Consider the following 14,045-nt stretch of genomic DNA (forward strand, 5'->3'; position numbering starts at 1 on the left):
AGCCCTTAAGGCGAGTTGTGCGTCTGCGCTCAGAAGTCTGTATGTGTTTGTTTTAGGTGTAGACGAGTTTGTGATGTGTGTGGTGTGTATTTTTGTCGAAGTCTTTGTAAGAGAGAGCAATCTGTCATCAGTTAAATGTCAATTAGGAGGCAATGGAAGTGTGTTTTGTGTCCGTGTTGGCGTGCGTGCGTTTGTATGTGTTTGTCTGTGCTGAGCGGAGCTGTCGTCAGCAGTGTGGTCTGACAGTCTTGTAGATCTACAGTGGAACCTCCAGCGACATGTCTACTGCTGACAGCTTCTCCACACACTCTGCTTTCAACGACACTGAAGGCTAAACACACTCACGCAGACATAACGCACACACCACGTCTGTGTCTGCCTTTCTCTTTCTCACTGTCTCCTTATGATCTCCCTGTATTTTTGTTGACTGGTGATGATGAGGTATGTTAGGGAGTCGAGGAGGAGAGAGAGAGATGATTCAGAGCGGTGACGTGTTGGTAGCTGCTACCGAAAACACTGGGTGTAAGCGATGACTCGGCTGAGATGTTTGAAAGAATTGGTTTAATATGGTGTTTTGAAAATCTATTTTCGCCAAAGCTGCAGGTACAATTTTTACATTTACAAAGTGACAACTTTTCAAGTTTTTTAGTTTATCCCCTTTGAAAGGGTTTCAACAACCGTGGCTGGATTTTCAGCCTTTAGAGAGGCATGTAATCACTCAAATTAAGTTTAAACAGTGCTGTGTAAAATGTTTTCAGGCATTGTCCCTTACCACCTACTTGAATTTCCCTGCTTTAGTTTGGGTTGCTTTGAAAAAAAAAGAAAACATTTTAACCTTAGTCAGTGATGTCTGCAGAAGGACAGAAGAGCCTCACCCATCTTTTTTTTTCTTCTTTTTTTTTACCTCATCTCTCTTCAGGGGCAGACGTGACAGAACCCAACAGCTCAGACAGCCGCGGCGAACGTCTCGACTTCTTCCTCAAACAGGAAGAGGCTCTCACCACAGAGCCCAGCTACCTGGGCCCCAACGAATCGGAGGAGGTCGGGGGAGGAGCCGGCGGCGGAACAATCTCATCTGTAGCCAATCTGAAGGCGGCGCTGATGAGTAAGAACAGCCTGTTGTCACTGCGAGCTGAGATGATGGGAGATGATAACCCCTTGCTGTACGAGTACTTGCCCAAAGGACCACACTCCCTGTCTTGTAAGTCGCTATTTGGTAACACTTTGCTCACACTGGTTGTTACGCACACACACACACACACACACACACACACACACACACACACACACACACACCCAACCAGCCTCACATTTCATTACAACTACTACTCAGGTATACACAAACTGCTTCGAATCTACCCGTGTATTTTTGAGTACCTGCTCATGTGGTCACCTGTGAGACATATTCAGTCCTGACCGCTTTTGACATGAGTATCCTCTTCCTCTGCAGAGTGTATTCCCTCATCAGCCACTGTGTTTGGAATGTATGCATGTGTGTGGTGCTGCCTGAGTGTGTAAAGGAGTTTGTGTGGCCAGTGATGACTAGTCAGCGGTGACTCAGTGAGAGAACATTTTGCTGGGATCGCTCTCGCTGTCGTGAGAAAATTAGTTTGGTTTTATGTGACAGTTTCTTTGTGCATATCAGTGGGTCTACGGCTGTATTTCACAGCTGCAAAATAACACAACAAAACCTCAGAAACTGTTCAGATATTATTTACTTACTGTATTTCACCACCAAAAATGATGCATCTATTGGCTCTACTCAGCTATAGCACAACTCTCTACATCCTGTTAAAAGCACTTGTGAAATAAAGGAGTAGTTTCCTGAGTGAAACATGAAATTATTACAGAGAAATGTGATGTCATGTGAGCTAAAGTAGATTACAACAGACTATAGCTATTAAGGTGTATATTCAAGTGCAGTATTAAAGTTTTTTTGTGATTATGCATGAGTGTGCAACGTATATGCGAATAATTTCATGTTTATATGTATCAAGTAAAACGACTCTTATTGTCAGCTTAAATTTTCCTCTTAAAGTCTCCATTTAATTTACAATAAACCATTTTCTTATGACATCAATATTAGATCAATGAACGTCCATATTTGTGCTTGATTCCACCACGTTAACAAGAGATTTTTTTCTTTGTTCAGTCAGTTTTTTGCCTTCAGTGAGGGTGTTAAACTGTCAGTGTGTCTACATGTGTGTATCTCCGTGTGTGTGCCAGCGTGAGCGTATATTTGCTTGAGTCCATGTCCGCGTGGGCACATTTGTGTGTGTGCAACTCTTGTGTTTGTGTTTCTTTGCTTTTACTGGCTAGTAATTGGATCTTTTGTCCCCAGTTCTGCCTGTCTTTGTGAGCAGAAGAAAAGCAAAGGAAGGGTACAACTCCGAGCCTAGTCATGCCTTTTCAGTTGAGCCCCACTCACCTACAAAATAAAAGACAGGGCCAAGACTGAATAGACCAAAACACACGTTCACAGTTGCACATTCACGCTCGCAAATGCACGTCACATCACATCATTCCCTTTGTGTAAGTGTTAAGTGTGTGGGATTGAGATGTTTCTGTTGGCTTAAGGAAGAGAATCAGATGCTGTCACAGCACAGATAGACAGCCTCACAAGCTCCAGAAAAGAGAAGAAGAGGCTTTTTGATAGACGCTCACACTTTACACATGCTCTCAGCCTTGACTATATGAATAGGTGATTTAGAAAATTCAGAAAAATGTTAATCATTTGCGCTCTCCATGGGAAAAAAAAAAACATGTTGAATGAGTCTTATAGCTGTATTTTAGCTGTCACCAGAGAAACCTCAGGGTGGTTTCTGGTTAGCCAACCCTATTTTGAATTCTCTGCACAATAGGGGTTGGGGAAATGGGCTTGTCGCGATGGCCAACAACCTCCCCTCCCTCCCCGGGTCTGTCCCTGTGTCTAAATGAGGACAGAAAATAAACAAACACTGTACCTCAGATTACTGGGCGGAAGATAGGGCTGCCTGGTTTGACAGATCGCTGCTCCCTGCCTCCCTCCCTCCATTCAGCCCTGTTTCCCCCTCCTCCTGTTCTCCTCCCTGCTTCTCCTTCACCCCTGCTTAACATCCTTCCTGTCCTTCTTTCCCTCCTGTACTCCCCCTCGCACCATCCATCCCTCCCTCCTACCCTCCATCTATTTCTCCTTCACCCCTCCTTAACACTCATCCCTCACACTCTCCTACACTCCCTCCCCTTCTGGCCGGCTCCTGCAGTTCCTCCTTATTTGTCTCACTCCTGTCTCTTTCCCCCTCTTTCACTTCAGCTGTGGAGCATCAAAGTATGTTGGTTTAAAATCCTGGGAAAGTATTGATCTAGGCAGAGAGTAGGTAGAGCAAGGTCACCTGGCCCAATTCAGGAGAGACCACTGAATATCAGCTAAAGGCCTTGACTTAGAGCTTCTGTCTCCCCCTCCCCCCTCTCCCTCTTTCTCTCATTCTCTCTTTTCTGTATAATTGACTGTTTAATAAAACATGTTTCTCCTAAAGATTCATACATCCAAAATCGCCCCACAGTGAGAATCAATGTTCTACAGTTTAACCACTGAATACTTCTCTCTTTTTACATTCAGCGATTCAAACTGATCCGACCCCCTCCTTGTTGACGGGGCCTGCGATTCAAATGCACAGCTCCTCCCTTTGCAATCCTTTGCATGGGTCACGGACTACATCCTCCTAGTTTGTGGAATGCCAAAATACAGGGGTACCAGCCGTTATGTCAATCAGCCTCCTGAATCCAATTAAGATCATTGGGATTTGGCCCCGCTACCTCTTTGTGCGTCAGACAATCAATGCCAGACAATGGATTTTGCCGGACCATCCCTGCGCACCTGTCCACACTGCCACCGTGTACTGGCTGTAAAGAACATCCAATTAACTATAGGGATCATACTGACATTATTGAACTTTTTCTCCCCACTGCCTGTTCTCATCACTTCACATCTACTTTTGAAATTGACTCATCTTGTACAGTAGCTCCCAGGGGCTCCAAAGCCTCTCTCCGGAGGTTTCATGATTTTTATCTGTGATTGTGACACAAATTTTGTCAATCTGATGCGAGATACTTCTAAAGAATTAAATCTTTTGGATCCTCTAGCAACGCCATACCCTCGGTCTCCCTTTTTAATTGCAAGAAGAGAGGAGGGACAATAAGGTTCAATGTAGAAGTAGTTATCGATACAGGAGATGGTAGTAACGTTCAGTCTAGCTGTATTATTTTCAATGAAAGGTTACATAATTCACTGTATAACTTTTTTTTATAGTCATGGAGAACCCCAGCCCAACCTTACAGTGATTGCCTCCCTAAAGACTAAACAGACCAAATAGTTCTTGACCCCATTCCAGTGGCAGGTGGAAAAGAGGACGCAGGTTGTATTTAAACTCCTCTACAGTCACTCTGTGTTTAAGATATTCAGTTACTGTACATTTATGTATTTTTCTTCTCTCTGTTGCTTTAACTCTTGTTGCTGTACAGTGAGTCAGCCTGCTGTTATTAGTATTCTTTACAGCTTGCCAAACACGACTGTAATATTAAACTCAGTGAGACAAGACTGCAAAAAAAGTTGTGCGCCGGAATTCTTCAACTGGCTTGAACCATGATTGTTTAACCCGGTCGACGCAGTTATTCCGTTATAATCCCTTCCTAAGAAGTGTCCACTGCCAGAGCACCATTTGTTAATGAGTTGCTCCCTCTAACCTGCAGTGCATCCCTTTACTCTCTGTCTCCATTTCCCTCATGTTGTTCCTCCCGTCACTGCCGGGGGTGGGGAAGAGGAGATGGGGAGCCAAGCATGTGTGTGTGTGTGTGTGTGTGTGTGTGTATGTGTGTTCTCAGTAAGTGGGAGTGGGGAGTGTCGGGCGCGGTAGTTTAACATTCCAGGAATCCGTCCACGGTCGAGCCTCATGGTTGTGTGATTCTGTCCGTTGTGCAGAGGAGGGCAATGAATGGCTAACCCACTGCATAACTCTGGAGACATTCCCCAAAACGCTGCCCACACCAGCACATACTCGTATACGCACACACACTATCCAGAATAACCTGCACTTGATACTTTAATTCCTATGCACCATAAGAAAAAAGAGATGCACTCTCAGTACCAGCTAATGGTGATATTAATGTAGCAGAAAAAGCTTCTGTGTGAATAGTTCTAGAGAGAGAAATTTGAAATTCTTTATCCGACGTGCCTTAACTTGTTGCTGGTAAACATCTTACATGGTCGATGTAGTCGTCCTTTACCCTGCGTGTACAAAAAGTCTTCACTTGAGCTGAAAGATGGCTCCTCTCCAAAACAATCTCCCTCCACGCTACAGAGGATCCTCAAGCCCTCTCCTTATATGCATTTTCCTCACTCACACAGCACATGCACACTCTCTCACAAAGCACACACACTGCCATCCTCTGCGCAAGCTTGTGGGTGGAAGGAGAAGGAGAGCAGAGGAGCGAAAGAAAAAGAGAGAGAACGAGAGAAGAGAAGCCCTAACCCTTTCCCCTCGGCTGGTGGAAAGTGAAACTTCAGAGTTTTTCTTCCTCCCCCTCTCCATAGTGTTTGATAGTGTAGCACTGGCAGCCTCTGTGTGCCCCCCTGCCCACTCTCTCCCGTTGTGTTCTGGTGGCCAGCTGCTAGCAGAGTTGCAGTTGTACGTGAGTGGGTGGGTGAGACTCGTTTCCTGTGCTCCTCAGGGCTCCGCTCCAACAACTACTGCAGCACGCTCCGGCCAGGGGCCACGGGGGCCACTATTCATAACAAACAGGGGGCTGGCTCCTCTCCCCCTCCTCCTCCTCCTCCTCCTCCTCTTCTTCCTCTTCTTCCTCCTCATCTTCCACCATCACCACCGCCACTACCACCACCATCATCATCATCATCATCATCAACATCAGCATACTGCCCACCCACTCCACCCACACCACTGCACCCCTCTGAGCCTCGGCCCCTGGAGGCCCCTGGTCTGCGGGCTGGGGCACCCCCGCTGCGCTCAGAAGGGTTGGACATGGAAGTGGAAGAGGCCCCCGAGGGCCCGGAGCCCTCCACCTTGCCTGAGGTAAGCACAAAGAGCCTGGCTCATTTCCAGGGCAGAGGTTGTTCTCTGGGTACGGCTTCTCCACTCAGATAAAAGTTTGTAAGAGTGAGAGGAGATAAGCATCCAGGGGGCAACTTCACCCTGTTTCTGCAAACACACTGAGGGGGGGGGTGAGGTGATGGAGGATAGAGAGTGACCAGTGATGTGGCGGGAGGGTGGGGCGATGGGTCTTTATGAGGAGAAGTAGAGGTTAATGGGGTTATTTTTCATCATTGGAAAGTCTTTTTTGCACACGAGCTCATCATCGCTCAACCCCTCACTGTGTCTCATTTTCTGTGTGGAATCTGGCATATTTCCTTCTACATAGGAGAAGAAAACGCTGTCTGTTTTCTTTTGTTTGTCTTTCTTTTCTGTATGCTTTGTTTGCTTTCTCTTCCTTTCAGATTCTCCAATTCTCCACTCTTGTCTCCGTTTTCATATAATCTTGTTTTAATATAGCTAGACCCGAATTCACTGTCAAGCCAACAGTCTTTGCTCAGCATTAGCGGTAATGTAGTGTATAGTGGTTACATTAGAGATGACACATCTAGTCACAATGGCAGCGTGTGCTTAGAGATGGCAGATAACGGGCAAGGTAGTGAGATGAGACTGAGTAGAATCAATACAAGTAGACAATGAGAGGTTTGCTCTCACAGCCCAGGAAATTGTTTGTTCTGTTCGGTGTGTGTGTGTGTGTGTGTGTGTGTGTGTGTGTGTGTGTGTGTGTGTGAGAGTGTGGGCGTGTGTGTGAGCATGTGTGGATGTGAGTTTTGTGCCAGTCCGAATGTGTACGCTGTGTGTGCGGGTGAGCATTTAGGAGCAGCATTTGATTTCAGTGGACCTGCCTCCCAACAAGCCTCCCTATCTCTACGGACAAGCCATCTGTTTGCCCAGTGCATGGTGTTCTGTTCTTAGAGAGGAGGAGGAGGAGGAGGAGGAGGAGGTGGTGGAGTGTAGGGGCCAAGGAAATGGGTGGGGGTGAAGGAATAGCAGGAGCATGGAGTAGATGGAAGAAAGATAGAGTTTAGAAGGGATGTAGATGAGAGAAAAGACGCAGGACAGGTGTTTAGCGCACCTTGCTAACACCCGGGGGCGGGTGGGGGGTTGAGTGAATAAGTGTCAGGCGGATGGTATTATGAATACTGTAGATCAACCTAACTGCTCATTTTGCGTCTCGTAGGACAGCTCTAGCATCCAGGAACTGTCAGCTATTTACAAGACTTTCTGTGTTTGCCTGCTAATCTTTAACAATTTATCTGTCCTCAAATCATTCTGATCTGTTGATTCTCTTCTCTTTTTTTTTTTTTTTTTTGCTTTTCTGTTTTCATGTCTGCTTCTATGTTTCTTACGTGTGAAAAAAACTTGTGTTCACAGCTTGTCTCACCTGCCTGCCTCCTGCATGCCCAGACAACATTCCATACAGATTGTATAAATGTGTGTGTGTGTGACAGAACGGGATGTTTTGTGCTTACAGGAGGGTGTAAAAGGCAATGAAGACATGAAAGAATACAGCACAGGTATGGCCTAGGCTTTAAAAGTTGAAGTATGTCTTGATAACTTAAGAAAGAGTTTGTACCTTTTGTACCTTATCTATTTCTCTCACTTTCACACTCACTCTCCTTCTCGCTATCTCAGCCTTGGAAGGTGACCAGTCTCCTGTCGAGAGGGATCAGATGGGCGAGGAGAGCTGTGCTGGTGGCTTTACTGTGCCTGCGTCAGTGTCCGTGGCTGGCAGAGGGACTAAAGGGCTGATGGTGCTGGGCGAAGAGGTTGGGTCAGGGAAAAGATTCCTGCCAGAGCCTGGCGTCGCCAGTGCCTGGCCCTCACCGGGGTTCGCCTGCTCCCTGTGCAAACGGCTGTTCAGCAGCCTGGAGCATCTCAGGGAGCATGAGTACCGCCACACCCTGTCTCTGATGGCCTTGTCCCTGGACTGGCCGAGCATGCAGGGTTCGCACCAACAACCCACCCAGCCCCATCACCAGCCGCAATCCCAGCCTCTCCACTTCCACCAGCCTCTCTACCGCCCTGCCATGGCTGAGCCTGCGCCGGCACGCTACCTCTGCTCCCAGTGCCCCGCTAGCTTCACCCTCAAGTCCAACGCAGACCGACACGAGAAGACCATCCACTTCAAGAAGAAGCTGATGCAGTGCGTGTATTGTCTGAAACACTTCAGAGACCGCACAGACCTGCACAGGCACCTGTCCTCTGTGCACTCCAAAGAGAGAGGGCACACCTGCCCTGCCTGTGCCAAGGCTTTTAGCACCCAGAAAAACCTGGCAACACATGTTAAAGTGTGCTGCCAGGTAGGGTCAGTGCCAGGAGCTATACTGGGAGGCAGCACTGGGATGGAAATGACTCAGGGTGGGGTTTTAGATTCACTGTGGCGGCTTTCTCAAGAGATGAAAGTTGACAATCATAATCTCAGTATTGATGTGGAAAACTGAGACTGGATTTAGAGGCTGCAGGCTTACGCGCACACATTCATACTGATCAATCAGCAGCGTATCCCCTGTGTTCATGCCAAAAATGTTCTGTGGTGGAACTGCACTGAGAGAGGAATAACTCCTTTTTAAAATCAAATGTCTGTTGACATAATTTTCTTTTTTACAACTTGTTAAATTTTATGTCATTATTTTTTTAACAGGTGATTTAACATGAATCGACAGCTCACATGTCAACAAATGCACAATTGCTATGCAAAGCTGATCTCTTTAAGCAACTGACTGAAATTATAAGTAGTGACAGTTTTTTAGAATATATTTAGGTTTGTGAATAGTTTGAGTGCGCACTTATCGGACCCATAAACAGGTGAATTACTTTATATTGCGGTGCTGGATGGAAAGACAGGGGGGGAGGAAGGGCGTCTGTCCGCCTCCTAGACCTAAACCACTTGTCTGGCTCTCTGTCGCCAGTCACCAGTCTGACTAAACTCTTCTCTCCTTTTTAGGCAGAGAGATCTTTATCTTTGTGTCCACCCCTGCATTATGGGCACAAAGACACGCAGACACAGCTCCTATCTGCCAGGCTTTACTGTGGCTCACAGCACACACAACCACACCACCTACAGGGACTCTGCAGAATTGCAGAATGAGAGCAGAATTAATACCTAAATCAGATTAATTCTATTGCTTCTACAAATAAAACTTTGTCGACTTAATCGAGTAAATACATATATATGTTAAAGAAACACTAGTTACTTTTCTTAAACTGTAACTCAATTAAAAAACAGTAATAAGTAATACCATCTCAGATCCGCCTCCACTGGACGCGTAGAAGCTTGTCCTCACTTATCAAGTCTGACATGATTACCTTCAGTCAGTGCTGTCAGATCAGTGCAGATGGAGGGGATGTGCCGAACGAGACAAAGCCAGCTAAAACAATAGACGAGTAGCAGCTCAGATGGGGGTTGGGTGGTGTCATTTTCTCTCTCTCTCAGTCCATCTCCCCTGTCCCAGATCTGTAAGTCTTCTAGTAGCTGAGTGTGACTGGAGCTGGACAGTAATTGGTCCGTCATGGCTCCGGCCCTTCTTAACCCCTGACCCCTCATCTGAGGAGGAAGTGGGGACCGAAGGGCAGATGCCCTTTAAACCAGATGAGCTTAGTGATGTCACTGCTGCTGACAGATAATGGTGTGGTTGTGAGCACAAGGTAGAAAATGGGGGATCAAGGGAGAAAAGTGGGAGAGGAATAAGGGAGACGGTGAGGATGCAGCTAGGCGGAGGCTGTTGTCGAGCCGCAGCGCACCCGCAAGATATTTGAATCAGCCTGACCGCTGGCTTCAGAATCATTGCTAATGTAAATTCACACCAATTTCTGCCAAAATGTTCTCCTTTGAGTTTACAGCAAGCCTTTACCCTGCAACTGTAAACCAAGATATTCTACTGATCCGGCACAGTTATAAGGTTTATTGCGTTCACCTATACTGTGAATACCATACCCATAGGGAAGACACCCACCTGTGTTTCCCTCTAATATTTCATGGCCACTCTTAACACATAGAACTACAATTTCTATGTGTTCAATAACAGCAGAACTGGTGTCTATTGGTAATATACAGTATATCCCCTTGCTGTGTGTGTGTGTGTGTGTGTGTGTGTATATGTATGTATATATATATATATATATATATATATATATATATATACACAGGGAACTCCCAAATGCCAAATCCTTTCTAATATAAAATCCCATTTCTCAGGTAGCACATTCTGTCCTAGCCAGCAGTTGAAACAGACTGGCAGGCTCAGAAGTCAGGAACTAATCAGGAACTTGGCAGAGCCAGCCATTGAAGATAAACGGCATATATACTGTATGGCTGTTGTGTGGCATTTTTTTTTTTTTTGAGTCTGAATATGTGTTGTTGTAAATACTGAAAGATATTTCATTTTAGATTATGAATTTTCTCATTGAAAAAAAAAAAAAAAAACACCTACTGTACACAGATATGTACTTTTCTAAACCCAATGAGATTCTGCTTGTAGCTTTTATGCTGTAATTAAACTGTGATGAAAAAGGCGACAACTTCTCTGTAGTTTTTATCTTTTGTTCAGGCGTCTGTGTCACGCGCATATTCACACAATCACAGCACTGCTTCCTTTGTCTTTGCGTTCTAACATGCCGCTCTGAAAAATGTGTATAAGATGCTCAAATCTTGTTGTGCAGTTCATGTATACTTGCATGTTTTTGTGCTGTCGAGTGTTAAATCAGAGCAGAAGTCGATTTGCAGATTGAGGTAATTCTATTGTATCACTCAAAGCTTATAACCCTGAACTGTGTTGTTTGACCCCCCCCCCCCCCCCCCCTTTAAGAACAGTAGATGTGTACAGTAGTGTGTGTTGTGCTTGTGTACTCGTATATCCAGTCCTGATCTCTCATGGTCGTATAGTGTATGCCTTGACTGTAAAATGCCTCACACACATACGCATCATGCACAAACGAACACAAACACACACACAAACACACAGTCTGTTTACTTGGATGCCCTTCATGTGGCTTAACTGCCATTAAATGTAGACCTTGAGATAATTGGCTAACTAGATCTCTACACAAGATTGGGACATGGTATTAACATTAGTTGTTTTTATCTCTTTTTTTTATTTTTTCACTGAAGCCTCCCGCTGTGTGTTTTATTTCCCAACCTTCAGCCTTCTTGTCATTGTCTGTGTTTGCCTTTCTGTCTGTGTTTTTGCTGTCCATAGCAGAGACCTCTTAGAGCAACTAAGGCAGACTGACTGTTGTGTCGTGTTTATAGTATCTCTTTGCCTTTATTGCTTTAGTATGGAGGAAGAGCTGTTGCCAGGGCAACTGTAGCTTTGACTGGGATTGGGGTGGCCATGGGAATTGATGTTACATTTCTAGACCATGCCACTAATTAAATGTAATAACCGAAAAGTGACGTCTTGGCTTATTTAAACAAGCTTCATTCAACACTAATCTTTTTTTTCCCCTTTTTTTTTCTCTCCACCATCCCTCCTTCCCCCCTTCTGTTTCTACAGTGAATGACTTCACGGTGATCCGTAAAAAGTTCAAGTGCCCCTACTGCAGTTTCTCTGCTATGCACCAGTGCATCCTAAAGAGGCACATGCGCTCCCACACGGGTGAGAGGCCCTACCCCTGTGAAATATGTGGCAAGAAGTTCACCAGAAGGGAACACATGAAGAGGCACACACTGGTGAGTGCGGCTATACGAGCACCAGTAGGGGGCAGTAAATTACCTCTTAAAATATTAAAATGTTAAAATGTGTTTCCGTCCAACAGGTCCACAGCAAAGACAAGAAGTATGTGTGTAAAGTGTGCAGCCGAGTCTTCATGTCAGCGGCCAGCGTTGGAATCAAACACGGCTCACGCCGTCACGGCGTCTGTGCCGACTGCTCTGGCCGGGGCATGGCCGCACTGCTGGACCACAACGGGGAAGTGGGTGGAGACATCTCTCCGGAGGAGGAGCTGTATCCTGGCGATCGTTTCCATGATGACCAGGCGGAGTGCGATGGTGATGGAGATGGGGAGGAGGAGATGATGGTCGAAGGGGACGGGGAGATGATGGGAGAAGGGGAGGAGGAAGGAGGGAAGTGGAAGGACTCAGGGATGACCACTGAGGCACATGGAGCACTGGACAATGAGAAGGAGGAGAGCGACTCCTCGGCACAGGAGGGGGAGCAGCAGAACGGGAGTGAGAGGGACTTCGCCTGGATCTCCTAGAATCTGTCAGGCTCCTCGTCGTGGCTTGTTGACCAATCTCTGAAGATCTCTTGCGATCTCTCAGGCAGAATCCTCTGCTCTCTTTACCCATTCGTCCCACTGCGGGCAGGCCTTCCTTTGAATGGAAATGCTGTAGGGTGATGCGCGACAATGATCTAAAACCATTATGAGTAACACACTCAAATGCATACACATTCACACACACACACACACACACACACACACAGACACACACACTTAGGCTAATCTCAACCTTGACTGCCATAGTAGAAGAAGAGTGGTCGAGGGATAGCTCAAGTGCAAGGCTTTTTCTGCTTACCTCCTTTACTTCTGATGCAGTGTTTTTGTGTTTCTTTTTCTTGAGGGTTCAGGCCAGAGTCCAGTAGTTTTCTACTGTTACAACAGGAATCAACGAGGACGCTGCCAAGGACATGGCTAGATTGCAACTTTGTATGTTTGCCATCACAATCACCATGGAAACCAAGGATCACTGACAGTGTAGGGAAATAGCCAGGAGGGGGGTGGGGTTGGGTGGGGTGTCTTGGTCCCATTTCGCTGTAACGTTTCTGTGGATAGTGTCTCTCTACGAGTGAAGGGGGCGTCTAAATCTATTGCAAAGCTACATGTGTCAGAGGACCGGGCAGCCCGATGGCACACTGTTGATGCAGAGTCCTATTGCCACAGACTTGCACTTTAATGACAACTGACTCCTATCAAAGCCCTGAACCCGTGGTTTACATTTTTGATCTGATCTTTACTTACCTAAACAACTCGGTGACCGCACCTACCTTTAAGGATATACTTTATGTCCTCTTGACTGTTATCAAGATATAGAAATCACTGAATCTTTGTGCAGATTGCTGTTTATATAGCCAATGCCTTTCAGTGGGGTCCTTAATCTTTACTTCACTTAAGTTTACCACACGGTTTCTATCAATCCATTCCAACAAATACTGGAGATTTGACTAATGTACATACAATTTTTGGAGTTTAAAAGGGGAGTGAAATGCACGTGTGAGACAAGAGAGAGACAGAGAGAGATTGAAAGAGACTTTCACAGCGTACGTAAGTGTTCGAACCGTCTTTACACACAAAGTGGACGTCAGTTTCTGCTTTCCTGTTTGGAAAATCAACACAAGCACACAGTGGATCTACGTAACCTACACTATTAACTCTTTCTGTCTCTCTCGCTGTCTCTGGTTCAGTTTCTGTCACAATGGAGGTTGTGATAATAGGACCTGAGAGCCACGTCTCTCACACCTAAGGAGGACCTGCCTTTGTTCAAACCAGTTTTTTTTTTTCCCCCTCAGTCAGTCATGTAATTCCAATTTCTCAATACAGAATATGCAGACTCTTTCCACGGGTTTCTTGACATATTTTCTCCGGCTCTGTAAGGTTAAAAAGAAGAGGTCAAAAATTGTGCTTGAAATTCAGAGTTTGATATTCGTAGAGAGTGTAATATTAATTTGTTTTGTTTAACAGTTATTTATTGAAAAGCCTGTTTGTGGATTCCTGATTTTTTGAGAAGTCATTCCCTCCCCTCTCTCTCTCTCTCTCTCTCTCTCTCTCTCTCTCTCTCTTGTTGGGTAGAACAGGATGGGTGTTTGTATGCAAGAATGTTTGAGTGTCCAGTGTCCAAAAAAAAAAGTCTATATTGATTTCTTAAGATTATTTCCATGTTTTTGGCAATGTTATTGACAATTCAAGTGAGGCAGATGACATGTCTTATTATTATGATTATCAGAACTATGATTACTGTTGTGG

The 14,045-nt window shown here is 45.6% G+C and overlaps 1 protein-coding gene across 2 annotated transcripts in view; it reads left to right on the forward strand.

Annotated features, from left to right (window-relative positions):
• The window catches only part of zbtb46 (zinc finger and BTB domain containing 46), a 56,001-nt gene extending 43,222 nt beyond the window's left edge, over window positions 1-12,779 (forward strand). Inside the window, exons 4-9 of one of the 2 annotated variants that reach the window (XM_070839990.1) lie at window positions 920-1,201; window positions 5,707-6,065; window positions 7,558-7,600; window positions 7,719-7,844; window positions 11,579-11,754; window positions 11,841-12,779. In XM_070839990.1, coding sequence (XP_070696091.1) covers window positions 920-1,201; window positions 5,707-6,065; window positions 7,558-7,600; window positions 7,719-7,844; window positions 11,579-11,754; window positions 11,841-12,281 — 1,427 coding nt within the window. In that variant the 3' untranslated portion in view covers window positions 12,282-12,779. The remainder of the gene's footprint in view (window positions 1-919; window positions 1,202-5,706; window positions 6,066-7,557; window positions 7,601-7,718; window positions 7,845-11,578; window positions 11,755-11,840) is intronic. The other variant, XM_070839992.1, reaches the window with a different exon arrangement.
• Window positions 12,780-14,045: the final 1,266 nt, after the last annotated feature.

The sequence above is a fragment of the Pempheris klunzingeri genome, chromosome 11 (genome assembly GCF_042242105.1).
Source record: "Pempheris klunzingeri isolate RE-2024b chromosome 11, fPemKlu1.hap1, whole genome shotgun sequence".
Classification (NCBI taxonomy): domain Eukaryota; kingdom Metazoa; phylum Chordata; class Actinopteri; order Acropomatiformes; family Pempheridae; genus Pempheris; species Pempheris klunzingeri.